The sequence below is a fragment of the Oryzias latipes genome, chromosome 23 (genome assembly GCF_053564925.1).
Source record: "Oryzias latipes strain Hd-rR chromosome 23, Olatipes_Hd-rR_3.1".
Taxonomy (NCBI): domain Eukaryota; kingdom Metazoa; phylum Chordata; class Actinopteri; order Beloniformes; family Adrianichthyidae; genus Oryzias; species Oryzias latipes.
In genome coordinates, this window is record NC_136259.1 from 25,185,423 (window position 1) to 25,202,407 (window position 16,985).

The 16,985-nt window shown below is 40.0% G+C and overlaps 1 protein-coding gene across 2 annotated transcripts; it reads right to left on the reverse strand.

Annotated features, from left to right (window-relative positions):
- Window positions 1-337: 337 nt before the first annotated feature.
- Window positions 338-10,442, reverse strand: c23h12orf56 (chromosome 23 C12orf56 homolog). 2 transcript variants are annotated; one of them, XM_004083289.5, is made up of 14 exons: window positions 10,023-10,442; window positions 8,117-8,288; window positions 7,898-7,913; window positions 5,693-5,852; window positions 4,921-5,076; window positions 4,570-4,643; window positions 4,325-4,469; window positions 4,096-4,190; window positions 3,747-3,836; window positions 3,465-3,546; window positions 2,494-2,568; window positions 1,350-1,427; window positions 1,100-1,281; window positions 338-949 (listed from the first exon to the last, which is right to left on the reverse strand). In XM_004083289.5, exons 1-14 carry the CDS (start codon window positions 10,278-10,280, stop codon window positions 841-843), a joined length of 1,692 nt encoding a protein of 563 aa, XP_004083337.1. In that variant the 5' UTR covers window positions 10,281-10,442; the 3' UTR covers window positions 338-840. The 2 variants fall into 2 exon arrangements, with proteins under 2 accessions (XP_004083337.1, XP_078798261.1); XM_078942135.1 differs by lacking the exon at window positions 3,747-3,836.
- Between the last annotated feature and the right edge of the window lie 6,543 nt (window positions 10,443-16,985).

Genomic DNA, 16,985 nt, shown 5'->3' on the forward strand with positions numbered 1-16,985 from the left:
CTTTGTTCAGAAGCATCTGCTAAATGGTTGAAAGGTTTAAAAAAATATTCTGAAAATCTCTGGTTCTATTTTCAGCTTTGAACAGATTAATTCTCTTGATCTAAATGGTAAAGTCTCACATCAATCGTATTCTGATCTATTTTCTTGTTGTTTCCAGTGTTTTTTTTTAAATTAGAAATGATTATGCTGTTTTTTAGCCAGAATCTTTAAAAAAATGTCATTTTCTAGGATGTAGTTTCTGCAAAGCGGCAATAGTTTAGTAGAAATTTACCTCTAAGTTGTGATCCAGAGCAACCCCACCCCCCTTTCCCTTTATTCAACATTTTGAAAGCAGAAATACTCAGAAATCCAGTTTTAATGTCAACTATAATACATATGTCCTCCATCAGAAAAATTCCAAGTTAAAAAACACAATTATTTTAGAGTGGGTTTTTAAAAAGCAAAGTTGGAAATTAGGTTTCAGGAAAGGAAACTAAAGCCTTAGTGGGGTAGATTTTCACCTTAGCAGCCTTCACATATAAACATACGTTGTTTTTTCTAAGACAAACATGGAAAAAACAAACATTATAAACAGTGAAACAGAAACTAGTTTGAAATTATCTGAGACGCTCAGAAAGGATCCTTTTTAAAGGCAAACTCTTTAAATCTTCATCAATAAATGAATGTTTTTCCCTTTGGAAGCTGAAGTCATGACTCATCAATATGATGCAGCCGGCCTGATTTTGTTACGTCATGCTAAGGTCACAGATATGTTGTTGTTTTGTCGTTAAGGCCTGAAAGATTTGTGCCGGTTATCACTTCAGCTAAAGCATCACATGGACAATCGGAGTTCCTTTATCATCAGCCGTCCAATAGGAGAGTCAGAATCTGTTCAATCAGCTGCTGAGTCGGCGGGCTGATGGGATACGGAGGCAAAAGTTTCTCTGCACACAAAGGCTTCACGATGTACCTGGAAGAAAAGACGCCAGTCAGAGAAACTATCTTATCTATCTGACCTTTCAAAAGGGTCACATGATCAAACTAAAATTCAAATTTTCCTGAAAACGTTAAAGGAAGTTATGGAGAAATAGTTTGTAGCAGAATAAAAAAAAAATCAAACCTGAATTCTTCCCTGAAGTGCGACTGCAGATGCTGAGCCAGCTGACTGCTGTGCTGCAGGCAGGCCAGCAGGAGGCGACAGCGCTGGAACAGCAACACCGAGTCCGCCGCGCTCGGAAGCGAATCCTGAAGACCCACCATGGCCAGAACCAGCTGCTGGGTTTGGTAGCTGATAAACGAGGCCTGTAGGGGGCAGAGTAACGTCAGAGTCGGGTTTGTTGGTAAACATGAACACATTTCAGGAGGATTACCAGGTGAGGATGAGGATGAAGGACTTTGAGCATCCAGCCCACAGACAGGAAGGTGCCAGCAGACAAACACCGGCTTGTCTGATGTGGAAAAAGGAGAACAAATGATGGCAAATCCTCAAAAGTATCATTTCAAAGTCTGAGGATGTGAAGGTACAAATTCTTCTGTAAAATCTCTCTCTTATTTTTCCAGACTCGATTAGAAACAGTTTAGGATCCTGTAAAACAGGCCCTGTAGAAAAGAGTAAAACATTTTCAAAATGTAAAATATTTTCTTTAAATAAGGGGAAAAAATTGCCAAAGGGGTTTGAAAAATTGTATAAATACGGAATTCTTATTTTAAGAAAAACATTCTAGTACCAGACTTTTTCTAAATTAAGATTGTTTTGCTACAGAAAAACTTTAAGTTTTTTTTGTTGCTAGATTTGAAGTCTTTACTTTCACTTTGTACAGAGCAGATATTACAGGTCTTTACGGACTATTAAAAGTGGAGTTCCACAGGGCTCTATCATGTGCTCCCCACCTTTTAACATTTTGTTTTAGCTCCGATCAATTCAGTCACTGTTAAATTTTCCACCGTTTCACATCATCAGGCTGTATATCTGCTACGGCAAAGCAGCAGCTGGTTTGAAACTCCTAAAACATCTTTGGAAATATTCGTTTTTCTTTCATTTGGTTGATGCCTTTAACCAAATCAGCTCAATGGTTTCTTACAGCTGAGGGCATCAAGGGGTAAAATCTGTTTTCTAGCAGTAGTTTCATGTTTGAATTCATGAAGCGGTTATAAATACATTTACAAAAACCATGAATCCCTTCAATTTATTGTTTAATGTGCTTTATTTTTAACAAGAACTTTTCTTCTTTTTAATTCAAAACAAAAGTTGTTTGCTTTAAAAACTGTTTTCATTTGGTAATTACTTTAAGCTGTTAAAACTAAGGAAAAAAGAATCCATCTGATGTTATCATCTGATTCCTCATTCAGTAAATAAAGAATTCATTTTTCAGGTCAGCCTTAGTTTTGCCCATGAGCACCATGGCACCAAATGGTGGGTTCAAACCCAGACCACACCCCTTAGCTAACGATGAACTACAGCTACAATGCTAAAGCATCACGTTGTGCTTAAAGAAAAGCTGACTCAGGACCCACCTGGTGTCCCAGAAGCAGCAGCTCAAAGAGCAGAGAGCCGGCAGCATCCAGGTATTCTTCACGTAAGGACGGAAGCTGACACAAAAACAACCGTGGGAAATGAGTTTAAACACTAGCAGCTCTTAAAGAAAATCCATCCTCATCTACAGATGATTTTAGAATAAAAACCTACAGTTTCTTTAAATGTCTTTTTTGAGTATTAAGGACATTGGCACCAGACAGCAGTGGATGCAGTTTGTGCCGCTTTGTCTGAATGAAGCTGCTTCCTGGCCTGAAAAACTCTACAGCTACGTTCACACTGGGCAACGCACATTCTTGAACAGGCGTTTGGCATAAGGCGTGCAGACTGGACTGTCGCTACCCCATACTGCCGCATGTCTGCCACCTGCAGTTAGAAGTGGTGCGAATCTCCCGAATCTTGCTCCATGAAAGATTTGGCGTCGTATCATTCTGGCCAGGAACAAACCGCATTTATTCATTTTCCCTCCATAATCAACTTTGAAACTGTTGGTACTTCTGTGTTCTGAAAAGGACGTCATCCATACGTCACTGCCGAATCTCGACTGCTCACAGCTCGATCTGGTTTAACTTTCAACGCGCGTTCAATGGTACCTGGAGACCGAAAACAGTATTTAAAAAGGGGCGTGGCAATGTGCGCATGCTGGAGTTTTTAGGCAGAAGCCCGAAACGCACATTTCCATAGTTGGAAGTGGTCGTGTGAATGCATGTCGCTAAGGCAGGATTGAACATAGCTTCAAGTCTGCGTCTGTAACTAGCGGTAACTGTGTTAGCATCCGTCTTTGTGCATTTCTGAGGCGATGCATGAATAGTTTTCTGTAAATGGTTCCTGAGTGCGGCTGTGTCTGCAGCTCACCACTCCCCCAGGGGGTGGGTCAAATGCGGAGAACAAATGTCCCTCACCTAGGTGCAGCTGATGGGACTTTAACTTTAGGATTTAAGGATTCACTGACCTTGGAGTCCAGCGGTGGTTCCTGGTTCTTTGTTTGGGGATCACAAATCAAGGCGAGCAGCATTCTGGAGGTCAGAGCTCCTCTGCAGGACCAGACACAGACACTCGGTTCAGGTGGCGTTCAAACCCACAGTCGTCTTTTTCCCTTCTGTTGGCGTGCACAATTCAAGATCCCGCTCCGGAGCGGCTCCTGAATTGAGCACGCCAACAGAAGGGAAACAGAGTTTTTCAGAGAACAGTTTTCATGAACGGATCTTTTGCTCCAGACTGGTTGAGCGTTTACTTTCCGACAGAGAGGACGTTGACTCTGGCCTCCTCAACCTCCGTCTCCCTGAACATGATGGCGAGCGTCTGGACAATCAGAGCGCCGAGTCTGCAGGAAAACAGCAGGTTGCTGTTAAACTGTATGGGTGAGCACAAACAGATGTGTGCTTTATATTTGGTGTCATAAAAATGCAGAGCTGAAGAGTTACGGTGGTCGAAAGAAGGTCATCCCTGGAGCTAAAGCGCCGATGTTACAGGGTTAAGATGGTACACATTCACGTGTCTCACGCCGCCGGTGTGTTTGACCTTCTATTTATAAACCTGGATTGAGCTAAAGTCACCAAACGCTTCCCTCAAATGAGTCTTACAGAAGCTGATCTGCTGTTAAAACTCCTCTGATGCTTTGGGAGCCGTGAAGACATTCCTCCAGAGTCTGAACCAGGAAGTCGCAGACCTCACCGGACTGAAACACAAAAACACAAAAAAACCCAGGCTCCTTTAGTTTTTCTGTGGGTTGCAAGGGTTGATGTAGAATTTTTTTTCCCCCACGATCTCTGCGCCTCAGACTGGTTCTGATCATCGGTGATTGGGTCTGACCTTCCAGAAGAGTCTGCGCAGCGTGACGCTGCGGTGAGCAGCCGTCCTGAGCTCCTGCAGCTGCAGGTACAAGCTCTCCACGCCGATGTCGTCCCGCAGGAGCTCAGAGCGCAGCTGACCGAACAGGTGAGCCGTCCTCTCCCAGCTGTAAACAAACCCAGAAGCTGTGAGCCAGAAATAATCCCCCAGGTTTGCAGCAAAGGCTTACTGTGAAGTCAGGGTAAGGTTCTGTTGACTTTTGTCACCTGAGGGGCGGAGCTAATGGGTCAGGTGATCCAGCACACCTCCTTTCGCGCAGATCCAGCATCAGAGTGGACCTCTGAACACAAAGGCAGTAAAGTCAGATGTTTGAGTCAAACCTGAAGAGGAAACTATCTGTGAATAGTTTTGTTTCTCCGTGGCGTCTCCGCAAGTCACGTTTCTTCAAAAGCACCTGAAACCAGGTGATGTGTGTTGCGCTGCTGCTCAAAGCATGCTGATATTTCAGAGCCTTTGTTAACAAGTTTAACAGTTTAAGAGTTGGTTTTTCATCCATCCCATACACAGGAGAAAGGCTCAATGGCTCCCTCTGCTGGTCAAACACAGAACTGACTCACGATGAGGAAGCTGCTCCAAATGCTCTGCAGGTGGAAGTAAATTCTGGATGTCAGGGAAACGGCGTAAAGATGAAGCTCCGCCTCCTTCTCCTCTGCCTCGTTTACGTTCTCCCGTCTCAGCAGTCTGGACAGAACCGAGCCAAACCTCCGGGTCACCTGAAATTTCATCCAATCAGCCTCAGCGATCTTTAAAAACAACTATTTTTTAAAATGATTCTCAAATATCTGCATTTCTTTCAAACTAAAGCTGGAGGTTGGTAAGAAAATAACTTTAGCGCAGTGGTTCTGATCTGAAAGTCTTCCTGTTTGAATGCCTGTAGAGCCTCTGATGCTAAAAGATGAAGTGAATTCAGTTCATTCATAAAAAAGGTCAAAAGCTCCTAATGGAGGTTCTGGACGTGTTAATTTATCCAACTCGCACCAGAATCACCTACGGTGCACCATAGGGCTCCATGCTGGGTTTCATGCTCTAATTTGACTCAGTCCCACCAAACATGGAGGTGGAACAGAAAGATGGGGGTCAGACTGGGCGTGTCTTTCATCTCTTTCGGCTCAGATTGACCTACTTTTCAGATGAAGAGTTTGAAGTGAGTCTCCTAGCTTCATGTCTGGCTGTTCACTTGTTTCTTTCCGGTTTGCTCTGTCAGCGTCTGCTGCTTTTATGTTGGAGGGAGCAGATTGTTTTCTGTTTCCTTCCAGGACGTGACTTTTCTCTCGGCGCCTCATAACCGACCTGAGGGTTCATCCCTACTTGTGACAGTCGGCGTCGTACCTGACTGCTCTCCGGTGTCTTCCGGCCGTCCTTTGAGGGTGAGGTGGAGTAAAACGAGGGCGGCGTGGAAGGAGGACGGGGGGCCCTCACGAGCCCCAGAGCCTCCGGGTTTGGGCAGGAAGCAGAGCGAGTTGACTTCAACACCGGGGGGCGCTCCTCCCTTCAGCAGACAGAAGGAAACAACGCTTTGAGGGTTTGTTTACTGCTGAAGCTCTCGGCTTCAGAAGAAACGGTTTAACGGCGTCGCTGCAGCGAGGCTGATAACCCCGGTCACACTTTCTGCTGTTTACACGGCTCATGTTGAGTTTTTGTGGTCGCCAGGCAACCATTCAGATTTAACGTGTTTGCATTCCCTGCCTCTCATCATCTGATGTTTCTGGACGCAGAGATGAAAGCCCAACTGATGCTGCAGAGAGAATGATGAACGCAAAGCTAAAGCTGAAGGCAGTGAAGCTCTTTTCCATTATTGCTGTTCTTAAAAGCAGCTGTGAGCAGAACCGTTTTGGGTGAAACAGCATTCATTTAAAAGTCAGAAACGGGTTTAAGATGGTCTATTCCAATGGTGAAGCAGGACATCAGTGCTGCAGGTCCAGTTCTGTATTCAGACTTCCAAACATCGTCAACGGAAATCACTTTTCAAGATTTATGGATCTTTAGATTTTTACATTTTAAAACTAAAGTGGATATTTTCAAAACGACAAAAATACTTTTTGTTTTAAAAAAACAAAAAACATTCCTGGACTTATTTTTTTCTGTTTATTATCCTTTCCATTTTTGAAGTGAAGCTTTAAAAACACAAAACCTCCTTTGATGGAGTTTTTTTTGTGGACCTCGACGTCCACAAAGACGCCATCTGGCTCCAGACTGTACGGCTGGATAGCTCCGACATTGCTCGCCATTTTTGTTGCACCACTTATGTTAGCTAAGGGGTCTGAGCTGCTTAGTTTGTCTTCAGCCTCCTAAAGATTTAAAGTCTGAATCTGGTTAAACTCTTCTTCAGATGCTGTAATCCATGCGGCCGGTCAAAGGTGCCATAAGGAAGGTTTGAGCGTTTAATTACTTTCAGCACCGCCTCCTGAAGAGGATGAGGAGGAGGTGGAGGAGAACCAAGTCTTCAGCTCATAGTTTCCACTCGATGCTGCGGTCTCTGAACCCTCACCATGAAACCATCAGAAGCATCACACGTATTTTGTTTGTGAACCCTTCATATTCCTACATATTTCCATCTCAAATGCGTCTTTTGATGCTTCTGTTCATGCAAACGACGTGGAAGCTGCAGCAGAAAACATCTCTGGCCTGGATTCAGCTCCAGTGACTTTAAGTTTGGTTGCTGAACCGTTTGCAGGGTCTGGCTCCACATTTTGGATGAAAAAAACGTTTTAATTCTAACAAAGAAAAGCAGTTTTCTCACCCGTAACTCAATCTTAGCTTTGATGCTAATTGAATATTAGTTATACCAGGTTATACCTGACTAATTATAAAAGTTTTGAAATGCAGTTGCATGAAAAGGAATGTGGGGTTTGCTCAGTTTTGGCATTAATTGGAACCAAGATGTTTTATGATCCATCTACACTGACCGACCACTTTATTAGGTTTGAACTGCAGCAGATTGTCTGGACTGCGTCTACATAAATGCATCCAGTTACTGCCGTGTGATTGGCTAATTTTATTGCATTTACAAGCAGCTGGACAGGTGTTTCTAATAAAATGGCCGGACACAAAAGTCTGTTTTTACTGAACACACGCCAACGTTGAGCTGTGACCTGTGGCTGTAATACCTGGTCGATCCTTCTCTGACAGCAGGAACCAAACATTTTTGCACTGACTGCTGGGAATTTTGGACCGTGTTTTATCAGTGCCATAATATTCCCAGGATGTCCGGCGAGAACACGACATTTTCAAAGTGGCGGCGGCCCGATTGAGGAAAACCGCCCTCACTGTGAATAAGTCATGAGATACCTGAGACGCGGCGGACGCTCAGGATGCACTAATGCAGAGCTGTCCTACAGAGAAAACCTGATGACATCATCCAGACCGCCGCAGGACTAAACTCCTGAATCGCAGCTCAGTTTGCCGTCTCCATGACAACCATCCGACAGGAGGAAAAGAATCTGATTAGCCTCTTGGATCAGGAGGGTTTTTTTTCTGTGGAGGCTCAGGTGTCTCGGAGATGACTGAGTGGGAGGTCCACTCAGGTGCGCTCACCTTTCTGCAGGATATCCTGTCTGGGAGAGAGGGAGCGGTTAGGGTTACAGGAGATGTGCAGACATGCAGAACACCTGAGCTTCACTCTCTTTTCACCAGGATCAAGTCACAGATTTTTCCGTCTGAGTAAACTCTTTCGTCTAAATGAAATCCGTCACTTCCTGGAGTTCAAGCGTTTATCTGCGCCTCTTCAAAAACCTCTTGTGCGTTCCTATTGACCTGTTGAGGTGGGGGTGGGGCAGTAGCTGGACCTGCGGGAGGGCGGAGCTGCAGAGGGAAGCCCCTCCCCATCAGGTCTCCTCCCTTCCGGCTTTTCTGCGATGTAGGTGATGCAAATGTGCTGGCAGCGCTCCCTGTCCTTCCCACTGAGGAAGTCTGGGAAGTCGTTCACCTGCACAGGTGAGAAGAATGAAAAACCAGCTGAAGGACAGAGCAGGAAAGAAGGTTTTCAACAGAGTCAAAGCGAGGAGGAGACTTTGAATTTCCTCCTTTTTGGTCATCATTAGAAACTGAGCGGAGGAGGAGGAGGAGGAGGAGGAGGAGGAGGAGGAGGAGGAGGAGGAGGCGGCGGCGGCTCAGGCTATAAGGCTATACATATAAGGAGGAGGTGACGGCTGCTGAAACCGTTTTAAACTTTGCTCACTGAGGTTAAAAATACTCTCAGGACGGCAGTTTCTTAATCCCATAATCGGCTTTTGTGGACGTTCAGTTTCAAAAGACAAACGGAGGAGATTCGGTTTAATTTAAGAAAGAGGAGGTGTGAAAGGAAAAGGCATCTGGTTGATTATGTAGATGATTATGTCATTTTACTCAGAAGGATTGTTTTTATTTTACATCAACACTAAAAGCTGCCTTTCTTTATATTTTAGGGTTTAAATGTAGTTTTAAAAATGCGTAAAGTAAATATATGGATCGGTTTTAGCCATTAACAGACAAAAACATTAAGTTTTAAACAAAAATAGTTTAGTTTACTCAGAGAAAAATTAGGGGAAGCTTCTTGAAACACTCTTTTAATTTCAAAACAAACAATGAAACCATTAGTGGAAAAATGTCAAGTTTACTGTTTCTTTAAAACTCTAAATTTTTACTTTACTTTTTTTTTGTTTAGATCACATCTGTCAAGCAGGTAACTCATGGAAAGTGTCCTGCATCATTTTAACCTATGGAGGAATGTAAACACAGGGATGATAAAAACAACAAAAAGTATTTTTATTATATAACTAAAGGTTTTAACACAAGTAGTTCATAACAATGTTAAATAATACTAAATTAACCTCTGAAACTACAGTACATTGATGTTAAACACAGTATTATATTTTACAATCCTGGTTATTATCAGAGTAAATTAATTATTTTTGGGGTTAAAAAAAATCTAAATATAACATTATAGGGAAGAAACCACAATAAAGAAATCCATTACTAGAACATTACACACTTTTTAAATAATAAAATTGAGAAGAAACATAAATATTCTGATATGATGATGAGTTCTGGACTTAAAGGTTCTACTTTACTAAAATCAACAGAACAATGTTCAGAATTGTGGAAAAAAGTCTCCTTCAGAATAAAATTCATATTTTTTGCGTAGCATCAAATAAATGACACCATTAGGTTTTATAATGTGTTTTTTTTATTAGATTTATTTTTTTAATTCCCAAAACTTTCTTTTGTTTTGATGAGTTTAAAAACATTAAAGGATGAATGTAGTACTTTTGTTTTTTTTATATAGGTTATTTGTAATTGTTCGATTATATGAATTGCATTTATTGCAGATTTGAGATCTAGATTGTATTTTTCCTTCGTTTTTTTCTATATAAAAATGCGTTTACAACTGTTTTATTTCTCTAGGCGTTTAATTCTAATAAATTCAGAGTTTTTACGTTAAAAATATATTTAAATACTTGAACAACCGTCGAGGATTCAGAATAACTATGAAGTACAATATAATTAAACTAAAAAAAACTTTAATTGGATGCGAAATAAAAGAACTAGAGCAACATTTCAGGATTTTTAGTCCGTTTTGTCCATTTTCGGTTATAAACGCGCGCGGGACCTTCTCCCATGATGCACTGCAGCTGCCTGCTTTGCCTAAACATCATTTTCCATCACTTTGATCAGAACTCACCAGCTGGATGCTGCGCACGCACCTCAAGCTCGCGGCCGTGATGAGTGTGCGCGGAGAGAACTCGGTGAGGTACACGCGCTCGTCGCTCAGAACCACGTGCATGTAGACCCTGTGGATGCTGTCCGACACCACCACGCACGGTTCGGAGGCCCGGATCCGTTCATACAGTTCCCGGTCCGTGTTCCGCTTCAGGAAGGAGTCCAGCCGGGGGTTCCGCCGGGTCAGGAGGGTCCCGGAACCGGTTCGACTTCGAGCCATGACGGAGAGGCTCAGCCGGACTCCGGTTCTGTGTGAGCTCCAAAGTTCTCCGCTGGTTCCACCTGTCCCCGGTTCATGTCTGATCCCGCGGAGACGTGGGGCGTCGGAACCGAGCAGTCATGACAGACTGGCCCTGCATATCCCCTCGGGGGCTCCTTACAGGCGCACTGCTCTCTGATTGGTCCAGGGGTCTAAGTGACGCGCCTCTGATTGGACGAAATGTAATCAAAAGTTATCTAACAACTTAAAAGCCTCAAGGTTCCGGCTGGGATGGCGGACTGAGCGGACGTCTCTCGCTAAGCTCTCGCCTTTTGCCCCGATCTGCACGGTAAATGTCAGAATTTGAAAACTGAGAGAGAACGGTTTGACTGGAGAGCAGTTGCGCGTTAACTTTATCTTCGTTTTGGGAAAAAAAAACATCTTGGTGAGTTCCCCTTTTTCTGCTTAATGGCGACGAAAAAAACAAGTCCGAAGCAAGCTCCAACTTTGCAGCCGTCGGCCATGATGAGCGAGCATGACTATTCCCAGATGGACGTCGCTTCTAGTGTGAAAAGGAAACCACCACCTACTCCCACAAAGTCCACGGGACCACCTTTGAAGGTGAAAGCGGGACAGGAGTCTAGTATTTCCAGATCTGAAGATGCGGTTTTGGCTGCAATTGAAAGGCTGACGTCCAAAATAGAAGATTTTGGAAGTCAGCTGCGTGAAAACACCGTAATGGTGGCAAACATCTCCCGGCTCGTTGAGATGAACGCGGCTGAAATAAAAGACTGTAAGGCAAAGATCGCAACGTTGGAAAGAGAAATCCCAAGGATCGTGAAAGAGAACCTGGAACTGAAGGAAAAAGTTGCCGATCTGGAAAGATACAAACGAAGATGGAACTTGAAAATTCATGGACTGAAAGAAAAGGATGAGGAGAACATCAGGGAACATGTGGTTGGAATCCTGTCCAAAATCGCACCACAGTGGGCAGACGCGATGGACACGACGGTGGACACGGTTCATCGACTGGGGAGGAGGGAGGAAGGAAGACATCGCCAGGTGATCCTGCAGTTCGTCACGAGGCGCCATAGAGATGCTTTCTGGAAGATCACCAAGAACTGCCAGATCTGCAAAGACCTGGGGATCCGCTTCAAGGAGGACTTCAGCAAAGCAGACCGAGAAGCTCGAGCGGCCGTCTGGCCCAAGATGGAGCGGGCCCGAGCTGAAGGGAAGAACGTTTATTACAGGGGCCATGTGGGATACATCAATGGGACTAGAGTCACTGTGGAGTGAAATATTTACAAGGAGGTGACCTACCTATTTTGCATTAAAGAGTTCATATCGTTCTGTTTAAATTGTTTTTTACTCTAGTTATTCTAAGTTTTAACATTTGAGTCATTTAGTTTACATAATAGAGCAAATCTAAGTTAAGTATTTTATCCTTTATTTTTACATTTTACCTTTTTTTAAAGTATTTTTTCTAAGATGCGAAAGGTTTTAATTAATATGGTTATATAATTTGTTATAACAATTTATACTGTTTTCCAGTGAAACATTTTCATGAAAATCATCATATAATGGTAAAATTCTCAGTTTCATATTTAGTAAATAGTTAGGGGCACAGCTAACCCTTAATTTAAGACACCAGCTTCTTTTATCTTAAATTTTCTCGTTTTTTTTGTTTATATCCTTCTGTGTTTTATTTTATGTCTTTAAGTTCTGTGTGGTCTTTCATTTCGCTAAATACTAGGGGTATTAGGGATTCTGTTAAAAGAAAATCACTTTTTTTATTTTGCAAAAACCAAAAAGTTCAATGTTGTTGTTTACAAGAAACTCACTCCAACGAGACTGATGAAAAGTTTTGGGCCAATCAGTGGGGAGATAAGATCCTTTTCTCTCATGGCACCAATCGGTCAGCAGGGGTCGCTATACTGCTGAATAATTTTTCTGGCAAGCTTTTAGTTACAAAAAGAGATGGTTCTGGTCACTGGTTGATTTGCGTTTTTATGAAAGATGATAAATTTATTATTCTGGGAAATGTATATGGATATAACTCTGCAGCGCAAAACAAAATCATGTTTTCAGATTTTACAAATTCTGTTAAAGAGCTAAACCAAAGATATCCTAGCAATAATCTCATCATTGGAGGTGATTTTAATATGGTGGAAAATGAATACCTTGACAGATTTCCCTCAGCATTTCAAAATCATCATTATAATCCAGTTCTTCTTCATTTATGTAGAGATTTAAATGTTTCTGATGTCTGGCGCCGTGATAATCCTGATGTTCGAGCGTTCACCTGGTTTAAACCGGACGGATCTGCTAAATCTAGGTTGGATTTTTGGTTAACAAATGAAAATCAACAGAATTTTACATCAATAGCCAATATTTCTGCTGCACCATTAACAGATCATTCTATGATTAAACTTATTATTCAACCTCGCAATAATCCTATAAACAAAGGTTACTGGAAGTTCAACTCTAGTCTATTGGAGGATGAAGTTTATTCTCAAGCGATTATAAATGAAATCCAAAAGATAACTAAAGACAGACAGTTTACCACTCAGAGGGACAAATGGGAATTTTTTAAATTCAAAGCAAGACAGATTTCCATAACTCACAGCAAAAGATTGAGTAAAGATGGAAAACAAAAAGAAATGGAAATTATCAGAGAAATTAACTCTATTTGTTGTAAATCTCTATTGAGTGAAGGTGAGAAACAGAGACTTTCATTATTGCAAACCTCGCTGGATAACATGTACGTCTCTAAAGCCAAAGGTGCTTTTATTAGATCCAGAGCTAAATGGGTTGAAGAGGGAGAGAAAAGTTCGGCTTACTTCTGTAGACTAGAAAAAAGGCGACAAGAGAAAAATGCTGTTAACAAATTAGTAATTAATGGCAGGGAAAGTACAAATACGGAGGAAATTAAGAGAGAAATTTTCCAGTTTTACAGCGGGTTGTACTCTTCCTCTTATTCATCTCAGGATGCTGATTGCTTCTTTAATTACATCAAGGATTTGACTCCTAAAGTGGATGAAAACTTTAAACAAGTGTGTGAAGCAGAAATCACTCTGGAAGAAGCAGAAAAAGCCATGAGAAGTTTAGCTTTAGATAAATCTCCAGGATCTGATGGGCTTACTATTAACTTTTACAGACATTTCTGGGATCACTTGAAAGAGCAGTTTCTGTTGGTCATAAAGGAAATTTCTGAGTTGAACATCCTTCCAACTACCATGAAGCAGGGCGTCATCACCCTGATTCCTAAACCTGGGAAAGACGCCAGACTAATTGATAATTTGAGGCCAATATCCCTCCTTAATAGTGATTATAAAATTTTAACCAACATTTATGCATCTAGATTAAAAACAGGACTGAATCAGATCATCTCAGACACACAATCAGGATTCTTAAAAGGACGTTCAATTCACAATAATATCCGGTTAGTTCTTGATCTGATTGACTATAATCAATTAATTGAGGATGATGGCTTCATTTTATTTTTGGATTTCTTCAAAGCCTTTGACACGGTTGAACACAAATTTATGTTTCAGACTTTAGAAATATTTGGATTTGGACCTAATTTCATAAGTTTTGTTCAAACAATCTATAATGATACAAACAGTGTAGTTATTTTACCAAATGGCATTTCTCCCAGGTTTTTAATTAACAAAGGAATTAAACAAGGTTGTCCAATTTCACCGTTACTTTTTATAACAGCAACAGAAATGTTATCAATACTTATTAAAAACTCTGGTTTCAGTAAACTCAATGTTCTGGGAGAACAGTTAGCCATCACTCAGCTGGCAGACGACACTGCCATATTCATGAAGGACAGTCATCAAATACCTGAGATCATTCAGACCGTAGATTTCTTCTCTAAAGCATCTGGTTTAAAACTAAATCTTAGCAAATGTGAATTATTACCAGTTCACCATTCTGATCAGTCAGTAATTCATAACATTCCTGTTAGGACTGTTGTGAAATATCTTGGTGTTCATATCAGCAAAGACAGCAAAACAATGGAGGAAATGAACTTATGGAAAACTTTAGAAAAATGTAAAGTCAATTTAAACATGTGGTCACAGCGAGACATTTCTATTCTGGGCAGAGTGTTTTTAACTAAATTAGAATGTTTATCCAGATTCATTTATCCAGCATATTCACTCCCAATTCCTAAATCTGCAAGGAAAGCAATAAACCAGGCCAATTTCAACTTCATCTGGAAAAACAAAACCCATTACATAAAAAAAGGAACAATAATTCAGGATTACAGTGCAGGTGGACTTAAAGCCATAGACTTTGAAAGTTTGGATGGTATGATTAAAATAAATTGGCTTAGGTCTTTTCTGCAAAATGAAAGAAATATGTGGTTTCATATTCCTTCAAACATCTTCTCTCATCTAGGGGGTATTGAGTTGCTTCTAAAATGTGACTTTGATTACAGAAAACTTCCTATTAAACTTTCTACTTATCATCAGCAGGTGTTACTGTACTGGAAACTCATATACAAACATAACTTTAGTCCACACAATACTCCCATATGGAACTGTCGGTATGTGTTATGCAGAAACAAATCTATATTTTACAAAAATTGGTTTGATAACGGAATTTGGTCATTACTACATATTATGAATGACAATGGAAACATTATCTCATTTGAAACTTTTTCCAGTAAGTTTAAATTAAATGATAGAAAACAATATAACAATGTGATCAAAGCAATCCCTCAGACTTTGATCCAAATGTCCTCCAGTTTGGTTCAATATGTTCAAGTTCAGCTTCCCTCTCTGTTGTTTGATGGTCGACCGGTTAATTCAAAACTTCCAAACTCATTTATACGATCCTTATTTGTTAGAGAACTGTTTCCAACATCTGACAAAAATCATTCTATGTCACAGCATTACACAGGAGAGGAAATAAGCAAGTTGAGGTCTCAGTTCATTAAATATCCAATTTTCCCAAAATACAAAGAAATCCATTTTAAAATAATGAACGCAGTCTATCCATGCAAAGAACTGTTACACATACGTTTTGGTTTTCCAGAGAATAACTGTTCTTTTTGTGATACAAATATTGAAACACTTGATCATTTGTTTTTTGAATGTATGTATGTTTACAGTTTTTGGGAGGATTTATTTTTTTGGTGCTCTTCAAAGTTTCCCTTCCCTATTTCTATTCACTTACAAAAGCACAGTATATTATTTGGAGTAGTTTCTGGTGATAATCTATTTGATTTGACATTCAATACCTTGTTGATATCTGGTAAATTTTTCATTCACAAGTGCAGATTCTTAAAAAACAAACCGTTATTCAATACATTTTTTAAAGAAATCAGTTTATATTTTAAATCTCTGACATTGATGAAAAACAAAAATGCAATAAAACTGTGTATTTTCATTGAAGATCACAAGCTGTATCACAATCCCTAGTATTGTAAACTACAATTCTATATATTTTGTTTTAGTTATTTATTTTCTTTTCTTTTTCTTTCTCTTCTTTGTGTGTAGTTATGTGTATGTTTAAAGTTCAAATAAAAAAAAAAAAAAAAAAAAAAAAAAAAAAACTTAAAAGCCTCAAATGTTCACTGCGCATGTCACAGGTGACCTGGTTCAGGTGATTGGTCAGTTTTTAGGATTAACATTTAAACAATTGTTTTAAGATGAAAATTAAAAAATATACAAATTGATAAATTCTTTTGTTTTCATAATTTACTGCAGTTTTAATGAACTGATTTTACGGAAAACTTAATGTTACAACTTTCTTCATCATGAAATATTTGAAAAAATCTGGACAATAATAATAATGATAATAATAAACATAATCTTAATAATGGAAAACCAATCATCTGTAGAGTATAGGCTAATGTTTTTATTTTATTTAACTGCACATGTCCACAGCTGTAGCACGGTCTACAAACACATAGTCTTACTTCAAAGTCAGTAAATTAAAAGTATTTAGAGGCCAAAAGTATTTAGATAAGATATATTTATATTGAAAGCGTTATAACTAAAGTGAATATAAATGTATTTAAACGTATATTTATAAAAATAAAAAGACCTTCAAAAATATTCATCCCGCATCGCCTTTATATGAAGCACTTTGAGGTTTTGTTTGACAGTTCTTTGTCAATAAAGTTGAATTTTGATTTTGAGTTGTTAGGTTATCATTCAGTTAGTTGTTATCATTTAGGTTTTTTTTTTTTACTTATTCAAGATTAGAAAAACGGTCAAACAGTAAAGTAGTTTTAATTTAATGTAGTTTTAAAATAAAATTTAAACAGATTTAAAACTTTAATTCAAATATGTTAATTTTAAATAATATTTAAATATATTACATCATTTCTTAATCACAATCAACGTCACTTTTCGATTGTTTGTGCAACTCCACTATTTCACCACAGGAGGGTAGCAGATCTTTATGATGCTTTTCCAAAGTCAGATTTAAGCAAACATCTACCTTTTTTCGTATTTCATGTTTTCATTTAAATAAAAAGTCTGTTTTGGTTGGACTGTTTGCTTCAAGAAAACGTGTAAAAATGCGGGAAAACATTCGGAGTCTTTCTCTGCTCCAGGAAGAGGCTGCAGCCATGAAGGGAGGCTTTGTGAGGAGAACAGAGACTCACAGCAGCACGTGCACGCGCACAGGCACTGAGAAAGATGAAAGCAGGGTTGTTCCAGCAGCTTCTCAAAGGAGACTCTGTGTTTGCTGCAGCTCAGAGACAGA

Bases quoted from the DNA above. Each gene is read 5' to 3' on its own strand.
- c23h12orf56 (XM_004083289.5), bottom strand. From the start codon at position 10,280: ATGGCTCGAAGTCGAACCGGTTCCGGGACCCTCCTGACCCGGCGGAAC. The intron at 4,470-4,569 runs GTGACAAAAGTC...GTTTGTTTACAG, and splicing joins CCATTAGCTCCGCCCCTCAG to CTGGGAGAGGACGGCTCACC. The intron at 4,191-4,324 runs GTCAGACCCAAT...TTTGTGTTTCAG, and splicing joins TGCGCAGACTCTTCTGGAAG to TCCGGTGAGGTCTGCGACTT.